The sequence below is a fragment of the Elephas maximus genome, chromosome 6 (genome assembly GCF_024166365.1).
Source record: "Elephas maximus indicus isolate mEleMax1 chromosome 6, mEleMax1 primary haplotype, whole genome shotgun sequence".
Classification (NCBI taxonomy): Eukaryota; Metazoa; Chordata; class Mammalia; order Proboscidea; family Elephantidae; genus Elephas; species Elephas maximus.
This window is the reverse complement of record NC_064824.1, coordinates 67,022,066-67,047,981: the sequence shown is the minus strand read 5'-3', so window position 1 is coordinate 67,047,981 and position 25,916 is coordinate 67,022,066. Positions and strand designations below refer to the sequence as shown.

General features: G+C 40.0%; 1 protein-coding gene across 3 annotated transcripts in view; it reads right to left on the bottom strand.

Annotated features, from left to right (window-relative positions):
• NOSTRIN (nitric oxide synthase trafficking) overlaps positions 1-25,916 on the bottom strand; it is a 56,482-nt gene that overhangs the window by 10,062 nt on the left and 20,504 nt on the right. For all 3 annotated transcript variants that reach the window (XM_049887373.1, XM_049887372.1, XM_049887374.1), the window contains exons 4-12: positions 21,873-21,956; positions 18,967-19,029; positions 18,685-18,766; positions 17,850-17,912; positions 15,604-15,702; positions 9,824-9,949; positions 2,644-2,742; positions 2,421-2,546; positions 371-479 (exon numbers count right to left, since the gene is read on the bottom strand). In XM_049887373.1, the coding sequence (XP_049743330.1) occupies positions 371-479; positions 2,421-2,546; positions 2,644-2,742; positions 9,824-9,949; positions 15,604-15,702; positions 17,850-17,912; positions 18,685-18,766; positions 18,967-19,029; positions 21,873-21,956 (851 nt within the window). The remainder of the gene's footprint in view (positions 1-370; positions 480-2,420; positions 2,547-2,643; positions 2,743-9,823; positions 9,950-15,603; positions 15,703-17,849; positions 17,913-18,684; positions 18,767-18,966; positions 19,030-21,872; positions 21,957-25,916) is intronic.

Here is a 25,916-nt window from a genome sequence, read left to right as displayed (position 1 = left end):
TTTGATTCCGACTCATAGTGACCCTACAGGACTGCCCCGTAGTGTTTCCAAGGAGCAGCTGGTGGATTTGAACTGCCAACCTTTTGGTTAGCAGCTGTAGCTCACTATAGCTCTCAACCACTGTGACCAGGGCTCCATAATTCTTAAAAAGTTCTCGTAAATAGGCCAAAATATCATTTTCAATTTTTTTTGTCTTTTCCTTTCTTCTTTTTTACTTTTCTTTATTCCTACAAATTAGGTTTGACACGTGGTTCCTTAAATTAGATGATCCCTGACCCAGTCAGCAAATGCAGAATAACCCTAACTCTGAATGAGACTTCTAAGTATAATACTTTCCCTTATTGGGACATTCAACATGATAATTACACACCTTCTTTATCCTTCGAGGCTTTTTCAATATCTCTTTGCAGTCTCAGCAATTTTGATTTTATTGAAGACTTTCGTCTCTCTTTATCCATTGAATTGTTCGGATCTTCCTCCTTTAGAATAAAAAAAGAGGGGATCTTTAGCAACTTAAGGGGAAAAAAAGTAAGTGTTGTTCCTCCCAGTCGTACTGAGATTTTCATTGACTGTGTTTAATTTTTCTTTGCGGAATAAAAAAAGTTTAAAAATTAAAAATAATCTTTGGTTCTGCATAGATGGTTTCACTGTCCCACACCTGATTAATAAGAAGACACCCCCTTTTCACAACTTGCAAGCACACAGCTGAGCATTTTATTTCATAGGACAAACTACTCTTGGAGGATGAGCCTTATATAGTTATACCATACTTGCTTGATAAATAAGTCTACTTGTTGGATACTTACTACTTCCTCTTTATCTTTGGAGTGCCAGGGTGGTGCAAATGGTAAATGTAGTTGGCTGCTAACTGAAAGATTAGAGGTTCGAGTTCACCCAGAGATGCCTCAGAAGGAAGGCCTGATTTTACTTCTGAAAAATCAGCCATTGAAAACTCTATGGAACACAGTTCTACTCTGACACACATGACATCGCCATGAGTTGGAACCAACTTGATAGCAACAAGTTTTGGTGTTTATTTATCTTTATTCAAGTTAGTGTCCTTCAATGACCAAAATGCCATATGACCATGCTGCTAGAACCATGTCAGAGTGCAATGAGTGTTTGTTGAGTTCTGTGTTGGCTGGGAACTGGGAACACACAAACTAAAACACATACAGGTTTTCTATTAAAACAGAATATAGTTTCGTTTAGCCTTGAAGCACATCACTAAAGAGAACTTGCAATGCCAGGCCACATTCACTCAATGCAGCACAAATGATGCAGAGAGGAATGTGTAGCCTATTGGGCTAGAAAGCTTCAAGCAGGCTGGAAGACTTAACCAGCCCTTTTTTGGACCAAGTGGGAGGAGGGCATAGGGTAGTCCAGGCATATAAACTGTGCGGGCAAAGAACACAGGGAGGATGGTGTGACATGTATCAGGATCAATACATAGAAGAGTTGCTTGAGAAAAACCAGTGGGAAAGAAAATTTGTCTAGGTAGTTCCAGCCAGATTTGAAGGCTGAAGTGGGGATTTTATCATGTAGGCTGTGAGAGGCCATTTAACAGTTTCTGAGCTTTCATGTGCATTATTTCAAAGGTTAAATGAAAAAAAAAATTAGGATGCTAGGGTTGGGGTGGGGATGTGGCTGAACGTCTCTGTACCAAAACCTGTGGGTTTGCTTCTAACAAAGAGCGTATAGCAGAAGTGGTGGACTGTCACTTCTGAGATTAAGTTATAAAAGACTGTGACTTCCCTGTTGCACACTCTGGCTGTCTCTTGGATCACTGGTTCTGGGGGAAGCAGGTTGCCATGTTGTGAGATATCCACATGGCAAGAAATTTATGTCTCTGGCCAACAGTCAGCGAAGAGAGGAAGTTGGCCAGCTGCCACGTGAGTGAGCTTGGAAGTGGATCCTTCCTCAGTAGAGCCTTGAGTTGACTGCAGTCCTAGCTACACCTTGATTGCAGCTTGTGAGACTGCAGTCCTGAACCAGAGGCACTCAGCTAAGCCGTGTCTGAATTCCTGACCCACATAAATGTGAGAAAATAAATGTGTGTTTTAAGCTGTTAAGTCTGAGGATAATTTGTTATGCAGCAATGGCAACTAATACTGGCACCAATTATTTATAGATTATGAAACATGTCTGCCTGGTGCTATTGTCATAGAAGACAGTACTAAGATTCACTTCACAATCCTGTTTGGCTTTTTCCCTTCCAGAAAAGACCAAAGACATGTTTCCATTGTCCAGTTTGTAAACCACATGCTCTAGGTTTTTTTTTTTTCATTCATACAAACTATGAAAAGTCAATTGTCTTTATTTAAAAAACAAAATAGTTATAGTTTTTTTTTAAATGAATCTCTCACTACATGACTAGATTTTCCCCATTAATGTAACTTCCTTCCTTTACACATACTTACAAAATAATCAATTAGTAGGAACTCAGATTTTTTTTCTGTAGTCGAAATTGCAGCTTCTTCCATTAGAGACTGAATATCTTTCTCGGCATCTACCTTGCTGATGGCACAGTTAATCTGGGTGTGGCACTGCAAGGCCATAGAGAGCAGAAAAACGACACTGAACACATGTTTCCTGCCAATTCTTATCATGCATATCAGAAATAGAAAATTCTTCACTACTCACCATGGTCAAAGTTTGACCAAAAACAGAAATATGCTGGTTGTACTGGTTTAAGTTATTGCATAAAAGTTGGATTCTTTCCTTCTCCAGCTCCAGGAAGCTCTGAAAAGCGCGGAAAATGATGCAAGATCAGTCAGTTGTAATACAAAACTGAAGCCACCCATCCAACATTGACACACATGAAGAAAGTCTGAGCAATCTGTCATGACTGTGCCACTCAACTCCATCATATGCAGGCTGCTGTGGGGGAGGTTTCCGAGAACAGGAATGTGATCTGGTGTCTGTCCCATTTATTCACCATTCTGGGGGTCATCAGTGGTTCAGTGGTGGGATTCTTGCCTTCCCTGCAGCAGACCCATGTTTGATTTGTAGCCAACGCACCTCATGTGCACCCGCCACCCGTCTGTCGGTGGAGGCTTATGTGTTTCTATGATGCTGAACAGGCTTTAGTGGAGCTTTCAGACTAAGATGAACTAGGAAGAAAGGCCTGGAGAGCTACTTTTGAAAATCGGCCAAAGAAAACCCTATGGATCACAACGGTCTGATCTGCAACTCATCATGGGGATGGTGCAGGACCGGACAGTGTTTTGTTGCCTTGTGCGTGTGGTTACAATGAGTTGGAGCCAGCTCAACGGCAGCTAACAACAACAACAACAACAAGCACTGATTTAACTCACACATTTTTCCCATACTTTTTTTGTCCCAAAAGGCATGTAGAAAGATGCTATGGATTGCCTGACATTGAAAAGGAGGGAAAGAGAAGGAGAAAAGGAAGCATTTGAGAAAAATCTGTGAGGCCTATAGAAGGAGAGGGGGAAGCCCAGTAAAACTCACAGCCATCTTTTGGAAATGCACTCAGACACTGAACATTTTTTAGAATCTTTTTTAGTGCATATAGGGCATTCCTCTAGGCTCTGCAAGAGCAAAGATGATGGGACACAAATTTTTTGCTCAAGGAGACTATTTGACAAGAGTGGAATCTCAAAGTTTGATCAATTCATAACCTTGGGCTAAAATTAGGCCTGGGGATTAGGCCCCACTTTTGAAGGTGAGAACATAGCCTCCCCATTTTGTGTGGGCTGATTAGAGTTTCATGACTTTTAGCCAGGAAGGGTAGATAAGAAATTGAGGAGTATCAAACTTGCCTTGTTACCTATTAACATATTAGAAAAAAAATCAGTTATTAGATTTTGCCACGCACTGCTAGTCAAGCCGCTGACTGGTTGTTTTGAGGAAATGGGGTACAAAGAGATTCAGGAACGAGACTGTCCAAGAAGGCTGAGTCGATGGGATTACATGGTGATGACTCCTGGGCCACCTGGGGGCGACATGGGGCTGCCTGGTATGTGCCCAGAGTCTTTTGAGCTTTGACAGAGGTGTCAGATGTCCAAGAGATAGTTCTCCCAGGACTGTTTTTGTAAGGACATGGTCTGGCCATTCATTCTTCATCCAGAGAAGACTAAGTTGGTTGCTTATATATTCCATCTCACTCCACCCCACCCTACTCCACATGGTAAGGAGCACTTAGCAATGCAGTCTTTCATGAAGAAGGCTTTGAGCAAATGAGTGGGTAACAAATTACTATAGGGAGTAATAGTAGTCCCTGGGTGACACAAATGCCTAATGAGCTTGGCTGCTAACCAAAAGACTGAATATTTGAGTTCCCCCAGAGGTGCCTCAGAAGAAAGGCCCAGCAATCTACTTCTGAAAAACTAGCCATTAAAAACCCTATGGAGCACAGTTCTACTCTGACACACATGGGGTGAGCGTGAGTTGTAACTGGTAATAGAAAGTAATATGGTTGGAGGATATTTTGAGGTCTTTGGCAGGAGTAGGGTGGAGGGGTGGAAAGTGTCACAAAGATCACCCTGCCTCTCTTGGCACATCTGGCCTGAGCTGGTCCAGTGTTCCTCTACATCCTTGTGCTTAGATTGCATCCACATTCTGTTGTTCTTTCCCCTACAGTATGCTGCTTTTAAATGCAAGTAGTAAAAGGCTCAGGCAGTAACTATGAACGTCTGTGCCAATAACATGCAAATTGAGATTTTTTTTTGCCTAGTGTCCTGACGTTTGAACTGGAAGGCCTCGAGCCCCACTCCCCCATGGCCACCTTTTAGAAGTGCCAGAAGCTGCACAAGTTTTGTAAGTCAGTGAGAGCCAAATGCCTTGGTTTCTGCTGGTCACCTCCTGAGTCTTTCTCCAGAATCACAGGCACCAGCCATCTGAATGTGGCTGTGGGCCCTTCTGTCTCCCAGATGAAGGATTAAAAACACAGTGGCCTATCAAATGTATGGCCTCTTCAAAGGGCTGAAATCATACACATCATAACAAATACGTGTAACAAATTCTGCTCAGTTGCCTAGGCCTCAAATGGGACAGCCTTCAAAAAGGAAGAGTTCTCATACCATAGAAAATCACCTAATAAGCAGCTGTTCTAGCTTAGCATAAGAGCAAAGGACAGGAGAGAAAATAAAAGCCAGGTTGTAGGAACACGTTGCATCCCTAATGGGTACCTGTTTCTTTACTTTGACAAGTATTGAACCAGCATCAATCTGAGACTAGAACAACCAGTGCCTCTTGGTGGAGATGGTAATGTTTAACAGATTTTAATTACATTTCAGGGAAATCATTAAAGTGATCTATGTTTGCTCATGAAAAGAGGCTGAGATAAATTCCACTGTGCAAAGGAGAAATCCATATCTCATTTAATGAATTATTGCTTTTTTTTTATTATCTTGCTCTTTTTTTATAAAGCATTGGTAGAGAAATTCTCTGGAGAACCTCAAACTGTCTTCTTGTGCTTTTACAATGCCACGTACCAGCAAAACGTGGTCAGAGAATTATCAAAAAATAGCAGATTTAAGAGTTTTGGGGCCCAGTCATAATCCACGCTCTTCATTCATCCTTTCAGTTTCTGCAGTCCAGCCCTTCGAGTTTGTACTACAGGTGGAGTTTGCAAAGGACTTGATTTTCTTCTAATTTGCTTCCGTAAGACTAGCAAAAGACATAAGCTGTCTCTAGAGCAGTGACCCTCAAATTTTTGTGTGTCCAGGGATCCCTTGAACCCCTTTCTAAAATTACCCAGAGGTTTTGACTTAAAAAAAAATTTTTTTTTTTCTGACTTAAGGCAACAGGTTTGGTTTTTTTGTTTTGGTTTAGCAGAGGGGTAAATACTACTTCGAGCAATTTAGAAAATAAAGAGTCTCAAAGAAATAGATTTTAAAATAATTTATAATTCTTCTACCCAGAGATGACTGCTATTAACATGTTGAGGTATTTCAGGGAAGGTTTGTGTTTATGAAAGGAGCCCTGGGGGCATAACAGTTAAGCTCCTGGTTGGTAACCTAAAGATTGCCGATTCTAGCCCACCCAGTGGCTCTGCAGGAGAAAGACGTGGTGATCCTTCCCGTGAAGATTACAACTTAGAAAGCTCTATGGGGCTGTTCTACTCTGTCACATGGTGTCACTATAACTCAAAATTGATTCCACGGCACCTAACAACAACACGTGTGTATGTACGGTTTTATCTTTCCTCTCATCTATCAGATTAGTATCCTGTTTTTTCACTTCACATTGTGCATGAGCATTTTCCCTTGCCATTAGTCTCCAAAAACACCATTTTAATTACTTCATAAGCATCTACTGTGTAGGTGTGTAATGATTCACTTAGTTATTTCCTTAATGTTGGCTATTTGGGTTGTTTCTTCCCTTTTGCTTTTAATGAATCTTGAACAGAAATCTATGTTTGTTTCCCAGCTACTTCCTCAAGATATATTTATAAAATGGAAATTACCTTTCTTAAGCTGGTTCAGGGAGAGAATTGGGCCCTAATGCCCTAGGGCATCCATTATATGTAATGAATCATCTTCTCTCCTCTGCACCTAGAATGATACTAGTCACATACTATTTATTCTTGGGAGAGCTGGGAAAGTTGCACTAATCATTTTCTTGGTTCTGAGGCTCAGATGAGAAACAGTGATTGAGAAAGTAAACATTTTTAAGTCTCTTGACTATTATTGCAAATGACTTTCTAAAATAAATTCCCTGAGCAAGTACAGTCAGTACCAACCATAATGCTTGGCAGTGTGGCTACTATTTTTAAAATATATTATAGCTTATTTCTGTCAACTGGATTGGTTCTTCTTGGAAGTTAGGAAATGTGGCTTGAACATAGTATGATTATGAAGTAATGATACTAATGTTGCTGTGTGGCTTGCAGGATTGGTTTCATTACTTAATAGCCACATTTAAGACTTTATAATACTTCTCCCAACCTCCAGTAAAGTGTCTTGAATATAGTTCAATAAATGTTCTCTAAAAGAACTTGTAAATCCAACCTGCAGAAGAGAGAGGTAATACGACACTTCTTAGGATGCTAAAATGAATTTCCATATGCCATTTTTACAGAAGAATTATGGGAGGATGGAGAAAAAATCAAACCAAGGGACTCCTGTTGTACCATTTCTGCCTCTCACAAATAAAACTTCCTTTTAATTCAATTCAATCCACCTTTGTTATATATTTTCATGAATCTAATATTTTACTCTTGAGTTTATAACCACATAGAAACTATAGAATGAAGAGAGTAATATGTGAATCTACGGAACACTGGTGTAGAATGAATGTAAAAGCCGAGGAAATGCAAATAAGGGAAGGATTATTGGTGGTTAGGGTGAGGCTAGAATAACTTGACAGAGGTTGTCTCAAGTTCGTTCTAGTGGACTTGGGCTGACACTGAGGAGGCAGAAGAGAGCTCAAGAGAAAGTGGGCTAAGAGGAAATGGGTGATCTAAGAGGGAGAGGGAATGAAAATCTGGTGGCTTTCAGCATAACCAGTAAATAACCAGTTGTTGTTTTGCTGATTCCAACTCATGATGACTCCATGTCTGTCAGAGTAGAAATAGGCTCTAGAGGGTTTTCAATGGCTGATTTTTTCTTCCTTTAAAAATTGTCATCTAGGTGAAAGCTTACAGAACAAATTAGCTTCTTATTAAACAGTTAATACACATATTGTTTTGTGACATTGGCTGCTAACCCCTCGATGTGTCAACACTCTCCTCTTCTGGACCTCAGGTTCCCCATTTCCATTCATCCTGCTTTCCTGTATCCTCCTGCCTTCTTGTCTTTGATTGGGGCTGGTATGCCCATTTAGTCTCCTATACATGGTTGAACTACGTGTGCTATCATTTGTTTTATAGGCCTGTCTAATTTTTGGCTGAAGGGTGAACCTCAGGGGTGACTTCATTACCGAGGTAAGAGGGTATCAGGGGGCCATACTCTTGGGGTTTAACCAGTCTCTGTCAGGCCAGTAAGACTGGTCTTTTTTTTCTTTTTTTTTTGTGAGTTAGAATTTTGTTCTACATTTTCTCCTGCTCTGTCTGGGACCCTCTATTGTGATCCCTGTCAGAGCAGTCGGTGGTAGAAGCCGAATACCATCTAGTTGTGCTGGACTCAGTCTGGTGGAGGCTGTAGTGCTTGTGGTCCATTCATTAGTCCTTTGGACTAATCTTACCCCTTGTCTTTGGTTTTCTTTATTCTTTCTTGCTCCAGATGGGATGAGACCACTGGAGTATCTTAGATGGCCACTCACAAGCTTCTAAGACCCCAGAGGCTACTCACCAAAGTAGAATGTAGAACATTTTCTTTATAAACTGTGTTATGCCAATTGAGCTAGATGTTCCCTGAGACCATGGTCCCCAGGCATTAGCCCAGTAACTTGGTCTCTCAGGGAGATTGGACGTGTCTACGAGCCTTCTGGGATTTTGCCTTGGTCATGTTGTGCTGATCGATGGCTGATTTTTCTGAAGTAGATCACCAGGCCTTTCTTCTGAGGCAATTCCAAATGGACTGGAACCTCCAACCTTTTGGTTAGCAACTGAGCACATTAACCATTTGCATCACCCAGGGACTCTTGCTGTCAGTCTAGTGGTAGCAATGAAACCAGGATACAAGAGGGGCGAAAGGAAATTCTACTTTTCCTTCAGATTATGACTTTGAGTTTGATTCCCACCACAAGCTCCATTTCCCTGACAGGTCAACATAGATCTAGTCTATATGCATACATTTACAAATACTCATGTACAACTCAGTATAGTTTGGGGTGTGATTTTTTTAAAAGTTAAATTACATAGATTGTATAAATGGTACGTTTCTTTCATATCATGCTTTTGAGATTGATTCATGTTTAAGTATAGTTTTAATTTATTTCTTTTATTGGTGGTCCACTTTTTAAATTAGAGCACATTTTAAAAGAGTAATTTCTCTGTCAATGGGTATTAAAACAGTGTATAATTTCTTTTTTTACCACAGAATTATAAACAATTCTGCAATAAACATTCTTCTACATTCTCACTTGAGGGGTACAAGAATTCTTGTTTCCCAACATTCTTGCCAACACTTGATATTACCACTTTTTAATTTTTATCAAACAATGAGCACTTTTTCATATGTTTATTGGCGATTTTGACTTCCTCTTCCGTGATTTGCTTGTTCATACACTTAGCCTATTTTTATTGAATGCTTTACCATAAGTCTTTCTTTCTTAATAGTATTTTATTGTGTTTTTGGTGAAGTTTTACACAGCAAATTAGGCTACCACTTAAGAATTCTATACAAATTGTTCAGTGACATTGGCTACAGTTTTCACAATGTGTCAGGATTTTCATTATTTCTGTTCTAGTTTCCATTCTTTCTTTATGTGTGTCAGTCTTTGCTACTAAACTGTGAGATCTCAAATGCTGGGACAGTGCTTTATTAATTTCTGTGTCTCCAGGGCACAACACTATGTCTGGCATACAAGAAAACTCCAGATGTGATTACTATATGAATCAGCTCTCATGCCTAAAGCTCATTTCCAAGGACCTAATTTTTTTTTTTTTTTTAATACCTAAGTCCTAATTTATACTTTACTTTGACAGCACTTTTTGAAGTTATCTGAATACTATTGTGTCTGTTGAGAATTAGGAGCAGAAACTCTGGCCAATGACATTCAATACATTTTCATTGGTAGTTGTATCCACGGAGAAACTGAAGCAATGAGAAGATACATGGTTTGTATAAAGTCACAATTAAGAGTTAGGGTCATTGCTAAAGACAGAGATCAGGTCTCCTAACTGCACACATCCAGCCGCCATTTTCAAGGCCATGCAACGTGGAGGAAAATGCACTGTGATTGCACAACTTACCTGGTAGCAGTTTTCTAGTGTGCTTTCCCATTTCAGCCTTGTAGAATAGCCAGCCATGTTTTTTTGGTAGTAATTTTCTTCTTCCTTTGCCAAATTCTCAGTTGATTTTTTCAGTTTATTGAGGAGCTAAAGTAAAACATCAGCATCACATACTCATTAACACATTCATGAAAACCCTTTGTCATTCCCTAGAAAGAATCATATCTATCTCTCAGGTCAAGCCATCAATTCTATACGGCAAAACCAAAAATCTTTCAGAAAAAAAGGGCACCAGAGGCAGAAAGAAACCTAACAGCCTTTCAGTCTGATTCCCTCAATTTTATGCATGAGGAAATCAAGGCTCTTAAATATATTAATTGGTTTGCCCAAGTTCATCAAGTCAAGGAGAAGGCCAAAGCACAGGCGAGGAGAAGTAAGTGCATCCAGGGATCTTACAGGTTGCAATCTACCAGTGAACTCTGTAGTCTTATTTGGTAAATCTTTAGGCTCCTGCATTTCTTAGCAAGATAGGTAGACACTTGTGGGATCATATAATTTATAATACAGGAACGGGCCTGACACAATTGTTTTACTTTCACTAAACAAAGCTAGCAGTCTAGCTTTGGAATCAGACTTCCAGGATTTGAGCCCTGGTTCTGGCTGCAGAGAAGTTACAAAACTTTCATAAGCCATAGTTTTTTCATCTCTATAATGGGCATGATAGCCCCTAATTGACTGTGATGCTTTGAGAATTCAAGGGGATGATGCACGTAAAGCACATGGCACACTGCCAATACCTGAGAGAGCATCAGTAAAGATCGGTAAGTATTATTATTATTACCACAGAGCTACTGAGACAATGCCCAGCATTCACTGTAAATTATGGACAGCTTGGCCAGATGGTTTCTTTTCACCCTGCTCCCCTAGGATTTACTCCTTCACAAAAACCTCCCTCTTGCCAATCACTAAAATTTTCCTTGCTGCTTGTTAAGTCTCCTGGAAAATCGAAGTAATACAAAACTCCCTGGACCAGGACAGCTGAAATTGTTTCTCAAACTGTTCAGGCAAGTCATTTTACATCCCTTAGAAATGAGAAACTTGGATTACATGGTCCCTGGGAGGTGCAAATAGCTTATGTGCTCAGCTGCTAGCTGAAAGATTGGAGGTTTGAGTCTACCCAGAGGTGCCTTGAAAGAAAGACCTGGCTATCTACTTCCAAAAAGTCAGCCATTGAAAACCCCATGGGACACATTTTACTCTGACACACTAAGGGTCTCCATGAGTTGGAATCAACTCAACAGCAACTGATTGGACTCAAATGCCTAGTAATAACCTGGAATGTTTGTTAAAATTGCAGATTCCTGGATCCCGCAAGTAGCAGTTCTGATGCAGTAGTTCTGTAGTGAAATTAGAAAATCTGAATTTTCACTACATCCTCAAATATACTAGTGGTCCTCAAACCATACTTTAAGGGACGCCAAGGACTTTTTTGACTTAACAACTAAGGAGTTCCAAGGACAGAGACAAAAGGTTTTAAAAAATCGCCTACTTTATATTTAAGGACATTTTGACTAATGTTACAGTGATAAAGAGCATTCATCTAAAATGTTGAATATTAGTGCCATTCACTTTATTATTCCAATTAATATAGTAGCCATTCAACTGTCCCTCAGCTCTGATGTATGACCTACACAGGGCACATTTGGTTTTGAATATCAAGTGTAATGAACCATATCTATCTGTAGAAGCATGAGCTTGTGAATTTTAACCTGGTAACAATAAGGTAAAAGGGCTCAAAGAATGGCATGGCTAAGCTCTGTGAGATCACTGTCCTCAGATTCTTACTGAGAATACTCAGACCCCCAGAAACGAGAGCTGCGACTCAATGAGATCACTGCTCAACATTCATCAGTCTACACTATATAGTTATTGACTGGAAATTTCTACTTGGTAAATTTATAGTAAATGGCCCCAAATAGTAAAAAAGGATATAGATTCCTATATTCTTATTTAAGTATCTGCTCAGAAATCTTTACTAAAATTTGTCAAAAATTGAATTGCTTTTCTTTTTCCTTTTATTTTTCTTGGAGTAAACATCTCATTCATTTATTTACCAAACATCTGTTGTTGAGTGCCTACGATGTGCCATGTGCAGGTTCCTTTTCTAGTCAGGGACCCACAAAGGCCATTCTGTGTGATCATTGCTGGGATATACTTGTTAGAGGGAAGTGATAGGTCTGATTTTGGATGCTGAGTATGACGCAAGAAATGAAGAATGGTTTGGGCTGAAGATACATATTTGAGTATTGTAATTGAAGACTTGAGAGTACATTTATTATTATTTACTGAGTACCTGATATTGAGAGGTCTGTGTTGGACACTGGAGATACAATGGTAAGTAAAACATACAGAGTGAGGTCCAGGAGAGGAATCCTCAGGGATAGCGATCTATAAAGATCAGGCAGAAAAAGGGGCAGCCCTAAAGGAATCTAAGAGAAAATTGCCAGACAAGTAGGAGGAAAACCAAAATAGTAATAAGTTGCTGAAGTTAAGAGTATGTTCCTAAAAGAGAGAGGTCAACAATGCTTAATCTTTGCAAGAAATTAAATAAAATAAGAACTGGAAAGCACCCACTGGCTCTAGCATCAAGGAGGGCATTGTTTTCGGTGACAAGAACACTCTTAGTGGAATGGTGCAGAAAGTTTTATTGGAGTAGTTTGAGGAGTGAATGACAGATGAGGAAGTGGAAACAGAGGACAGACAATCCTTTCAATAACTCTTATTGTAAAGGGGAGGAGAGATGATAATAACTGGAGAGGAACAGGAATAGGGTCATGACTCTCCCTGTTCTTCCAAGATAGGAGTTGATGAAAAGGCTGATGGTATTAGAGAGGGAGTTGTGGAAGATGCAGGAGAGAGGGGGAATAATCAATAGTGAAGGGTCTCTGAGATGCAGGATGGGTGGGATTTAGAGCAAAGGAGGAAGAATTGGTCTCTCCCATTGCAACCAGAGGACAGGAGGAAAATCTGCTTGTGCAGATGCTACTGCTTTAGTGGCAGCTGGCTGGAAGGTGAAGGTGTTCCTGTTGGGCAACTTCTATTTACTCTGTGAGGTAGGAGGGAAGGTTATTGATAGAGTGGGTGGTAAGGACGGAGGGTGTGGGGAGAATGGAGATTTAGATCAGCTTCTGTTGAGACTAGAGCCCTGGTGGCGCTGTGATTAACAGCTTGGCTGCTAACCAAAACATCAGCGGTTCAAAACCATCCACCCAGAAGTGCCAGAAAGGATTGGCAACCTACTTTCAAAAACTCAGCCATTGAAAACCCTATGGAGCACAGTTCTACTCTGACACAAATGGGGTCACCACGAGTCAATGTGGACTAAACAGAAACTGGTTCTTGCTGAAAACACAATCTGCTGGCTGACCAGGAAAGCAGGAGGAATTGCTGAGCAGACAGGTGGACCAGCTCAGCTTGGAGACCATGAGGACTTCTGTGTGAGATGAGAAAGTGAAAGCTGTTCTAGGTGTTTATCGTAGAACTAAAAAAAAAAAAAAAAGCTACTAGATTAGGTGATAAAGATGGTATGGGGTCTATGCTGTAAGCTGGCCAGTGGTTACAGGACCAGCTGGAAAAGGAAGGGCAGGGGAAGGTAAGGACTTCAACTTCCTAGGAAAGCTGCTAATGAGAGGAGGAAGAGGAAATTCACCGTTTGGCTGTTCATGTTTTTTTCTTTCCTTTTGCTTTGCGTCAATAAAGAATAGCTTCTAATGAGATTTCAGAATGCCTAAGACAGGTCCTGGTGCTTAGCACTTCAGCATACTGCGGTTTAGCCTCCTCCAAAGCTGTCTCATTATTCTGTTCTTGTTGTGATCATTTTAAACTATGAAGACTGACATGTGAAGAAATAAGAATCTTGTAAAATCTTGCTGACAATGAATTTAAGTTATTCAACTAATGGTTTTTTTTTCAGAGGAAGTGATAGAATTACTTATAATGCCTATTTTCTTTTCATTTTAGGAATATTTGAGGTTGCAGTAGCCCTGACTACATTTCCTTAAGGGGACTCCTTTTGGAGAGGATACTATTTCAAAGGTTTCCAATCTGGGGCACATGATACAAGGGGTGTGCAAGGTAATCTATGGGGTGTAGGCAGAAAATACAAAATTTTCTTCCCACACTCCAATATTATTTGGGTTGCTTTTTTTGACTAAAAGTGATGTTACTAAGCTTTATTTTTATTTGATATGGATTGACACTGGTGTCCACATGTGGGTATTTGCGGATTCTGAAGTGTCCTTGGGGAAGAGTGGGAATTCTACAACATGAGAATCTGATAGGAGCCTTCCAAGTGTCTTCACTTTCAGCATCCTGGGAATATGGCTGTCTACATGTGCCTGCGTCATGTGGATTTACAGAGTTATTATCTGGTTTTAGTCAGATTAACACACACAAAATGCACAAACGTCTTAAAACCATTTCTGCCAAGGAGCTATACATTGAAGTTAATATTAATCATGTAAACACAAGGAAGCTGTAAGAACATGTCAGAGCTAACGCTTCTCCTGCTCCTGGTTAGGAGCGCATGATGGACCACGTTAAAAAATACAATATTCTAGCAAAATCACACAAGAAATTGAGGAAAAAAATTGAATTATCAAGAAAACTATTAGAAATATGAATTTAAATTTACAAGGGTTAAGGCTGAACCTTGCCCCAAGTATATAATTTGCCTAGAAATATTACTTCAGGATTGTATAAAGACATGAGTAGCTAATCATTTAGACTATAGTTTATTCAATTTTTATCTAATCCTTTAAAGACTTCTACTTTTTGTTTTATAATGTGCATAACATATTAGCATAATATATAAAGTCACATAATATAATATAATATAATATAATATAATATAATATAATATAATATAATATAATATAATATAATATAATATAATATAATATAATATAATATAATATAATATAATATAATATAATATAATATAATATAATATAATATAATATAATATAATATAATATAATATAATATAATATAATATAATATAATATAATATACACATGTATATTGTTATTGTTAGTTGCTGTGAGTTGATTTCCACTCATGGCAACCCCATGTGTTACAGAGTATAACTGCCCCATAGGGCTTTCTTGGCTGTAATCTTAACAGAAGCAGATCAACAGATCTTTTCTTCTGCATACCGCTGGGTGAATTCAAACTGCCAACCTTTAGGTTAGCAGTTCAGCACAAACTGTGCCACATGTGTATTTTTTAAACTTATTTGGGGTAGGAGCTGGGGAACGTTTTCTTAATAGGATTTCCTATTAAAAAATTTGGACACCACTGGTCTAATCCGTCATCTGTCAATGTTGTCGTTGTTAGGTGCCATCGTAACGACGCTATGTACAACAGAACGATACACTGCCTGGTCATGCACCATCCTCACAATCATTGTTATGTTTGAGCCCATTGTTGCAGCCACTGTGTCAATTTATCTTGTTGAGGGTCTTCCTCTTTTTCATTGACCCTCTACTTTACCAAGCGTGATATCCTTCTCCAGGGACTGCTTCCTCCTGATAGCATCCAAAGTATGTGAGACAATGTCTCGTTTAAAAACATATGTGGACCAAGAATGATTTGGAATCTCTTGTAATGCTCTGCCATACTACAGTTCTGCAGAGACCCCACAGGAAGGAAGACTCAGCCGGTCCTCCTTGTTTACAGCTAAGGACAGGAAGCTCATCCATTTCCAAGCCACGCGAACCCAGTGGGCCATGACAGCTTACCTTCTGCTTTTCCTTCTTAGTCACAGATTGCTTGGAACTTTCTACAAGATGGAAAAGTGCTTCATGCTTCTTGGTACTCACCATTAATTTCTTCTTGGCCTAGAGTAAAAAACATGCAAAAAGAAAAAAAAAAGCAGAAACTGATACCAAGAGAAAAGCTGTTCTGTGTTGAAACAAGGCATGTCCATGTGTTAGCTTGAATGATTGTGTATTTTTAGTTCTTCCTTCCTGCCTTTGCCTCAAAATCTGCCTAAAATATCACAGCAGCTAACATTTTGCCCTAAAAACCACTATACAATTTTCACTACATTGTGTACACTCAAGAGGGTTATACATTCTGCTAAATCACTGCAGGCCTGCAGGCCTCCAAAACATTGTTCTAACTCGGAAGACTTCCAGCATCATCTTTTAAATCAACCCGGGCCACAACTGAGGTAATTTTAAGGTGCTGTTTTAAACCTTGCTGCAAGGGGGAAATTTTGCTTCCTGATGCCTGGACTTGGAAAGCTGGGTATTTTGCTGGACATTGTGTGAAACGGCCTGCAATTTTAGAGATGAGGGGAGGAAAGGTAAGAGGAGGGTGGGGATGGAGGGAGTGCTCAAAGTCCCCCTACCTTTTTGATACCTCAAATCTAGGAGCGGGTTAAGATTCACATGATCATTTTGTGTTGGAACTTGGCAAAAGATGATACTCCAAAGATAAAACAAGCAAAAAAAGCATTCGGTTTGATTTAGCTTGTTTTGGAACTGGTCGATTAAAAGACTGTTTGCCTTTTCACCTCAAGGTTACAAGGACCATAAAAATAGATAATGAAGGGTAAATGCGTAAGACTTGCTTTTCCTTGGCTTTTACCTTGAGAATTGGGGGCAGAGCCTTCCACATATCTCTAAAAGGAATTCAAGGAATAAGAAGCTCATAGGCTCTCCTCCCCAACCTGCAGCTGGCCACATGCCAGCTGATTAATGATGGCAAGAGGCAAGAGCATTTGGTCTTTTAAGGCTTTTCTGTCGTTTCTCCAAAACAGACTCTACTTCATTACTGGCATGCTCAACTCATTTGCGAAGACCCCTGCCACTTTGGATATGAAAAAAGAGAACATTAGGTTTTGAAGCACAAGGCTCCTCAAAGAGGATCAGGCCGAAAGAGTCTCTTAGAAGATTTCCTCTCCATTGGCTTCTAGTCCTTCCTACTTGAAATGATTTCCTCCTGTACTGAATTGCTCTAGAATAATCTATATGTGTAAGGTCCATCTGTTCTTCTCTCTGCATAAGAACCTATAAGGAATCCTGGGTGGTACAAATGGTTGACACAAGCAGCTGCTAACTAAAAGGTTGGAAGTTCAAGTCCACCCAGAAGTGCCTCAGAAGAAAGGTTTGGCAATCTATTTCTGAAAAATCAACCATTGAAAACCCTATGGAGCACAGTTCTACCTGACATATATGGAGTTACCATGCGTCAGAGTCAACTTGGTGGCAGCAGGTTTTAAGAACCTATAATGATATGCTCTAGCTTCTTGCACTAGATAGTAATTCCTTTTCTGAATTTATTCACTATTTTCTCAACACGTTATCTAGCCAACTAAATTTTAAGTTACTTGAAAATAAGAATTATGTCTTAGCACGGTGTTGTGCAAAAGAAGTGTACCATAGTTATTTGTGGAGCCAATATATATATTCTGCTTTACTAATCAGTCCCCAACCCTTGCTAAGCCCCCTCAGTAGGGAGGTAGAGATCACTAGCCCCCTTCTACAAATAAAACATCAAAACTCAGATGGTGTTTGTCACTGCCCAAGATTACAGAATATACAGAAAGGCAGTCAGTACAGTATAATAATTAAGGGCAGTAACACTGAAGCCACTACTTATAATCAAATACTGGTTCAACTACTTGCCAAGTTTGTAAGCTTGGACAAATTATTTAACCTCTTTGTGTCTCAGCTTCCCATCTATAAAATAGGACAGTGCAAGGTCACCTACCTAATTAGGTTTTTGTGATGATCAAATACGTAAATATGTAGCACTTTGGCTCATAATAAATGTTTTGTGCTAGCTGTAAATAATAAACAAATTTAGAACCATGCTCTTGGTTGAAAGATACATATATGTAATAACTCTGGTGAGGAAGCATTTTTCTTTTAAGTTAGCACCTGTAAGTACTAACGCTAAAATACATGACCATGTTTTGCAAAAGCAAAAAGAACCAATCCTAAAAACTGAGTTTAGGCAAATGTTTGTGAATACTTGCCTTAATTTGCTGGTTCCAGTTGTTAATGACAAGATTTGCTGCCTTTTCAACTTTGTTATCAAGCTAATAAAGAGGAAAAAAAAAAAAAAGATGTTTTGCTTTTTCTCTGGTTGAGTCATGGTGCTGGCTTAATAAATCTGCCACAATCACTACCACAAGCCATGGGATTTTCAAAATCCTTCAGTGGACATATTTCCTGAGAAATGTACCTTCCCCTGTGTCAAGAATCTCTGGGTCATGCACGGGTTCAAGGTGTTAGACTAAATTCCTTTGGTAAAATAATTATTTCTAATCTATAGGAATGTGAAAAGCACAAATGTGTGCAATGAGTGGGGAGAGGACCCTGTATGGTTGGTATCCCTCCCAATCCCATCACATTCCCTCCTACATCAATCCCCGTGGCAGAACTTTAACACCGTAAAGATGGATGACAGTCCTAGCACTGCTAATTTTACTGTCTCCACTGCCCCTGAATTCCACTTTAATTTCAGAGATTGAATTCTTAATCATAACAAGGTTTTTTTCTGCTTTTAAATAGCGTAAGAGACAGTAATAATAATGATAGGGATGAAAATGAATCTAGGCAACCCTCCAGGGAGATCAGTTGTAAGTTAGGGCAAAACCTTTTTCCTGGACATTTAAGTAGTCTCCAGTTTTTCACAGTTAAACAAGGCTCTAACAAACATCCTTGTATATAAATCTTGGGTTTTTTTTTTTTTTTTTAATGTAATAAATTCCTGAAGCCTAGCATTACTTCTAGGTCATCTTTTCTTCCTTTGGGCAAAGACAGAAATCTTGCTTTCAATAGGGGAGAAAAGAAACATTTCTGACTCACTGCTTTTCTTTTCTTCTCTTGCGTACTCAGGACTTGATGAGTCGGTTTTATTGCTTCCAGCTGAATTGCTTTGCCAAGTTTTCTGGGAATAGAACATAATTAAAAGACACACCAGCATAGCATTAGGATCTACATCTACTTTCCAAATTATTTTGGGGGGCAATAAAATGGTGTGTTATGGTGTGTCTACTAAGTGCAAGTTTGAAATGAAACCCTTGTAGCGTTCACTTTAAATATTTACAGTTCCCTTTGGGCTGGGAGTCAGGCGGTGGGATCACTCACTGATGCAGGTCCGCTGCGGATTGCATGCCCTCCGAGGCCCAGGTCCAGGCGATGCTGAGGCAGCTGCAGGCAAAAGCGGGTGGGGAAGGGGGAGCAAGGGTGGCTGTCATTTTCCTAGTCAACTCTGAGAAATAAAGCATTGCATCTGATTCACTGTGTGTAGCAATTACACTCATTTCCCTAATCTAATTTCAATTTCTCCAGAGAATTAAATTCTATCAATATATTTCTGTGCACTATAGTAATTATTTATGCTGCCTTTTTGCAGTCATTTTTCATTTACATGTCTATTTTCCATTTCACTTCTATAGAAAATCAGTGGGGAAAAGTAGCCGAGAGTGAGAAGGCATTTAGAATGAGTGGGAGGTAAAATGCTAGGGGTAGAAGGGCTTTAAAGACAATGTTTCCCAGGATCCTCATTTCACAGAAGAAGAAACTGAGGCTCAGGGAAGGTAAGTGTTATGGATCGAATTATGACCCCCAAAATATGGGTTGGTTGGAATAGCAACCCCTGTACCTGTGGCTGTAATGCTGTTTCTGGACAGGTTTTTTTAGACGAAAGAGGCAAGGATCTTTCCCTAGAGCCAACAGAAACAGAGCCTTCCCCTATAGCTGGTGCGCTGACTTTGGAATTCTAGCCTCCTGAACTGTAAGAAAATAAATTTCTGTTCTTTAAAATACCACACATTTGTGGTGTTTTTGTTACAGCAGCACTAGCAAACAAAGACAGGACTCTAGAGCCCTGGTCACATCCTGCTTTTTGCTCCTGGGGATAGGCTCCAGCTCCTGTTTCCTGCTGGCTGTTAGGAAAACAACTAAGATATTTTATGGTCTTCTAAGAAGTATTCTAATTTAACACAAAGGATGGCACAACCCTCTTCCCAGCAGCCTGGTGGGAGAATTAGGAGATGCTATGCTATTTTCTCTACAAGGGAAGCCCTAGTCACACTTAGTACTCCACAGAAATGGCACAGCTCACAGCAGTCCATACAGCCTGCCTTCAAAGGGCAGGACAGTAAGCCCTGCTACCAGTTAACCTCAGGGACAGAGGCTTGTGTAAACTTCGATGGCGTGAGGGAGGGAGAGGACCAACCTGTACCCCTGCCCCAAATCAGGATGGTACAGGGGTTTTGCCTCCCAATGGCTTGGGTTGCTTAGCTAAGTTGACATATATTTTTGGGGGGACACAATTCAGTCCATAACAGGGGTAATGGAAATGTCTAGGTCTTGATTCTGGTGGTAGTTACGCAGATACATACATATGCCAACATTTATCAAACTGTATGCTTAAAATGAGAGATTTTTATTGTATGGACATTGAATCTCAATAAAACTGACTTAAAAAAGAAGCCAGGTACCTTGTTCAGAAGAGAATCTGACATTTACCCCGCAGGGGAGCTTTCGAGGAAAGCTGGAAATCACCAATCTGTGTCTGTCTGAATCCAGATGCTCCCCTTGTTTCCTTGAGACCTTGGAAAAATCACTGATTTCTCTGGCCCTCGCCTCACTGACCTTTTAAGGTCGAAATAATCTGGGATTTCTGTACAAATACCTAATCAGATTTTAGTATAGATAAAAATTCAATTAATGTTTATTATTAAATATTGTTGTACTAAGCCTAGTTATTCAAACATGGACATGCCAACTCTTTGGTAGTACTATGATGGATGCTAGGGTTACAACAGTAATAAGACATGTAACCCTAGACCACTACACCTCTCATTCTTAAGGAGATAATTAGAATCAACATCATAATGAACATTTATGGAATATTTGTTCTGTGCTAGGTGGTCTGCTAAATCTTCTTCCTGTACTTTCTTTTAATCCTCACTGCAACCCTATGAGCTAGGTTTTATTTCCGTTTTAAAGAGACACTGAGAAGTAAATGTCGAAGGTGACCCACCTGGTATGTGGAGTTAGAATTTAAACTTGGGCAGCCTAAATAAAGTCTATCTGTACCAACCACTGTGCTATACAGGCTCTTTTGTAGTCTAGTAAAATACTATCCTAAAAATAAAAATAAAGGTAAAAGTCAGAGCAATTTCAAAGCCATAATTTGCTGTCATGGATGATGACTAAGAATAGGAATTGGAACTCCAGAGACTTCTTTTTTCTTTCTCTCTCTCTTACTATCAAAAGAGGCCTTTGTAACGGCACTGCCAAGTTTATGATCATGTCTGCATGTATTAGTAATAATAATTAGTAGATAATTAGTAAATTATCACTAATGGACCATTTCCTTCAAAAGAAGAAATCCGCTTCATTCCTGGTCCTGCAATATAGCCAGGAGAACGTGGACCAACATTTTTTGGGGCACCAAATGTGCTAAGGTGTTTACATATATTATCTCATTTAGTATGCACCCTCCACCTCCACACACACATACACAACGGGGCACATTTCCTTATTCCATTTTATAGAGGAGGAAAACAAGGCGCAGAGAGTCCTGGCGACTTATGGAAGTCACAGAGTAAGAGGTAAAGCAGGCTTCGTACTTCCCTAATCCAAGAACTTCCGACTCAATAGCACTACATCCCAAGTTAAATATTATCACCAAAGCCCATGATAAATGTGAGTTTAGAAGTCATAAAGACCTAGGGTAAATTCAGCGCTACGCTGCATTATTTGTGTGAACTCGAGAAAGTTTCTTAAACTCTTTAAGCCTCACATCTACATCTGCAAATAGAAATAATAATAGTAAGGCTTCTCAAGGGTTGTTGTGAGGATTAAATGAGAGTATCTATAAAGCACTGAGCAGTGTCTGGTACATAGTAAGCACCCAAGAACTGGAAGTCATGCTTGACATTATATACCTGTCACGTTATAAGAGGAAGAAGAGACTGCATATAGGTCACTTTTTATTATTTTCCAGAATGATTTTGCATTACCTCTTCCATGATACTTACTTTTTCTTCGTGCTCTGTAATACTTTGCTCAGCTTGATTGCCAGTTTCTGAAGTCCCTTGGCATAGCTAGTCTCCAGGTTTGCTCTGGTAACAAAGAGTAGTTATTAAATAGGATGCACTGGCCACACCAAGCAAAACTTCCCCTCCCTGCCCCCGCCCCCACACACAGAGGAAAGAGGGTTCAGGCTGAAAATGTATTGAGGAGATGATTTGTTTACCATAATGATGCCCTTCTTACGAAGGGAGAGAGTTGTTTACTTAAGCTTCTTATACACCCATAAGGAACAGAAAATTTTGTAGGTATCTTGGGACATTAGCACTAATCAGATAAGCTCTAGATTCCAATAGCTGGCAATAAAGAGATAAGTTATGATTGAATTCACCAAGCACTAGCCTTCTAAGGGCAGCCTGGTGGTGCAGCGGTTAAGAGCTCAGCTGCTAACCAAAGGTTGGCGGTTTGAATTCACCAGCCTCTCCTTGGAAACCCGGTGGGGCAGTTCTACTCTGTGCTGTAGGGTTGCTATGAGTCAGAGCTGACTCGATGGCAACAGATTTGATTTTGGGGGGGTTTAGCCTTCTAAAGGGAAGCTTCGAGATGGCCAAGGCCAGATTTAGAAAAAGAATTTTCAATACTTTCTATGCAAGACAAGATCAGCAGGGAGTCTGGAACACGACCTCCAAAAACAAATTCTTTGGTGTTTTTGGAGAGGCTCAATCACTCTCATCTTAAAATGATTTTGCCTCCAGGGAATTGTTCTACATAGGCCTGCATGTAGCTAAAATGAGGGTTTATTCTTATTTGTCTTCTCACTTTTGACTGAAGATCCTAAATATGTAGGAAATTAAGTCCAATTTTTATTATATTTTTCGTCCTAATATGGACCAGAAAGTCTTATTAAATATCTTTAGATTTATTTATGACTTCATTTCATTTGCGAAACAATCTTAGAACTCTCCAGTAATGGATTTAAAACCTGCACATTTTCACCCAGAGTATCCTTGATGTTATAGACCAAGCAGGAAGAAGAGAGCTCTTTCTTGTAAAACGGATGCCAGAGACTCTGAGCTACTGATCTACCACTAAATTTCTCTTAATCTTTTCCTGTTGGTACAGATGTGCTCTAAATGATTTTTACCACTTTTTGAAAGAAAGAAGACCACTGTAAGATACATGTTAAGGGGTAGGTGCAGAAACCCTACATTTGTTATCAGACTTTGCCCAATATAAGGAACAGTTAAGTATTTTAAAATTACTAAGATGGTAAATAAATATCTCATTGCACTTAAAAAAAAAAAAAAGATTCCTTTACTCTAGGAATATGTTTTGAATGATGGAGAGAGAAATAGCGTTCATTAGTAGCAAGCTGGGAGAGACCATCACTTTTGATGATTCTGGATGCTCTAGAATTCCAGGTGAACTCTACCATTCAGTGAGGTGGCTTTAGGTAAGATTACAAGGGAATAAAGGGATTCTGTGATTATTAGAAAGTGGTAATAACTCAAGCCTAGCAGGAAGTAGAGGCTCAAGACTGCAGTGATTTTTATTGACACGCAAGCCTGTGCATAATCTGTTGACCCCTGGATACCTCTCTGATCCCCTTCCTGCAGGCCAGCCCCTTGCTTGCTTCCTGCTCAGTGGCCAGACTCTGTCCTGCTTCAGGGCTTTTGCACTTGCTGTGGTCTCTGCCAGGTGCCAAGTAACCACATGGCTTTCTCCTTCACGCCATCCCCAACGAGTCCTGTTCTAATGTCATCTCCTCAGAGGCTACAGTGTCTTTAAGGGCATTCCCATCACTATCTACCCCCTTACTTATGTCCTATATCTTATAGCTACATTATGCCATGTTGTAATTTGTTTTCTTAGTGTACTTCTATGAATACCCCTAGAATGTAAGCTCCATGAGGGTCAAGAAATTGTTTTGTTCACTGCTCTATCTGTGTACCTAGAACAGTGCTTGGACTAGCGGGGATTAGGACTAGGACACATTCTACTCCAGTATGACCTTATGTCTTAGTCATCTAGTGCTGCTATAACAGAAATACCACAAGTGGATGGCTTTAACAAAGAGAAATTTATTTCTTTACAGTTAAAAAAAAAAAAGTAGGCTAAAAATTCAAATTCAGGGCATCAGCTCCAGGGGAAGGCTTTCCTTCTCTGTCGGCCTTCTCATCAATCTTCCCCTCAACTAGGAGCTTCTCTGCACAGGAACCCCGGGTCCAGAGGATGCACTCTGCTTCCGGCACTGTTTTCTTGGTGGTATAAGGTCTCCCTGTCTCTCTGCTTGCTTCTCTCTTTTACATCTCAAGAGATTGCCTCAAGGCACAATCCAATCTTGTTGATTGAGTCTTGCCTCAGTACCACAACTGCTGCCCATCCTCCCTCATTAACATCATAGAGGCAGGACTTAAAATTTTATATAGAAAAATCACACAATACCGAGCACCATGGCCCAGCCAAATTGATACATTTTTTGGGGGGGACATAATTCAATGCATGATACCTTGTTAGTTTCATCAAAAACAAAATAAAACCTTTATTTCCAAACAACGTCACATTCACAGGTACAGGAGTGAGGCCTTCAACATATCTTTTTGGGGGACACAATTCAGTCCATAACACTGACCTATGTTCTGCCTATACACGAATAGTAACATGCAATGTCCATCAGTCACTTACTGTGTGCAGGCATCATTTTAAGTATTTTAGGTATATTTCCTCACTTAACCCTCAATAACCCTCATGAAGTTTCTTGGAGGGGAAAACCTGAGGCACAGAGCATTTACTCAGCAACTTGCCCAAGGTCACACATGAACGGAGTGACGGAGTCAGGATTTGAAGCCAGCAGCCTGACTGGAGAACCTGCCTTGCTTAACCACTCTACTCTCTGGCCTCTGGAATTGTGAGGTAAAGGCTAGAGATGGAGAATTTCAGGAAAATCAAAGAAAAGTACTTTAAAAAATTGACACAGCCTCTCACTTCGTTTTTAATTGCTGTGTTCTGAGTCACCACACCTCCTGGTAGCATAGCAACTAGAGTTGGAATCCACAGCAGCCTCAGTGCATACATAATGAGCCTTCCAGGACCCCTTCGAAAAGCATCTGTGAAGTTGGAAAGCATTTTGGGTGGCAGGATGGGGGATATTAAGGGTCTGGAAAAGTGGGAGAGAAGGGGACCCTGATAGTGAATGTCACCAACCTAACACTTTGGGGCTGGGTGGATGTCAGACACAGCCTGTCTGGAACAGCACAAATGCGTCCTATGTCTCTCTGCCTTTCATTTATTGATGGCCCAAAAGGGTTTTAGAACCAGCGTGCAAACCAACCAAGCAAAGCAGGCTATAAATCTTCCACTATTGCATTTTAAACCTAACAGGCATTTTGAAAACCTCAGCAGATCACTCAGTAAGTCAGAAGTACAAGCAAATGAAATACAGTTAGGGAGGATGGGTGTGGGCGCATCTGTAACTGTAACATAACTGTGCTTCCTTTCTGGCCAGTTTGCCCAGGACTGAAAATCTCCCAGGTCTCTGGCCTCAAATGGTCTTCATCTTAACAGATATGAATGGTTACAGTCCTCCCCAGAGAAAAATCACCATTTTATAAGTGTCCGCAGTCCAAATGGCAATCATACAGGGAGCTAGCAATGTGACTAGTCCATGTTTACAGTCTAATGAGGCAGAGTATAGCCTTCCAGAGTTCCTGCTAAATAGAAATGAAAATGACCTCAGTACTTTCCTAAGGCTGCATTGTGCAGTCCCCCCTTAGACTTGTTTCTTCTCAGTCTCTGGAAAGGAGCAGGTTTATCCTGGTTTCCACCTTAAAAAGCACCACATGCAAAGTGCGTTGAGAGAAGCAGAGCTAATTTCAAGCTGAGACTGGGAATTTTCATTCCTTCATTAAAATAACCAGAAACAACTTGTAACTGCACTGTGCTTAATTTTCTAGTCTCTTTCCTTTCCATTCTAAAATTACCATATCTGATACTAGTTGACATCCCTTCTCAAATCAGTTCTCCTGGCACATGTGAAATTGATGACATATATA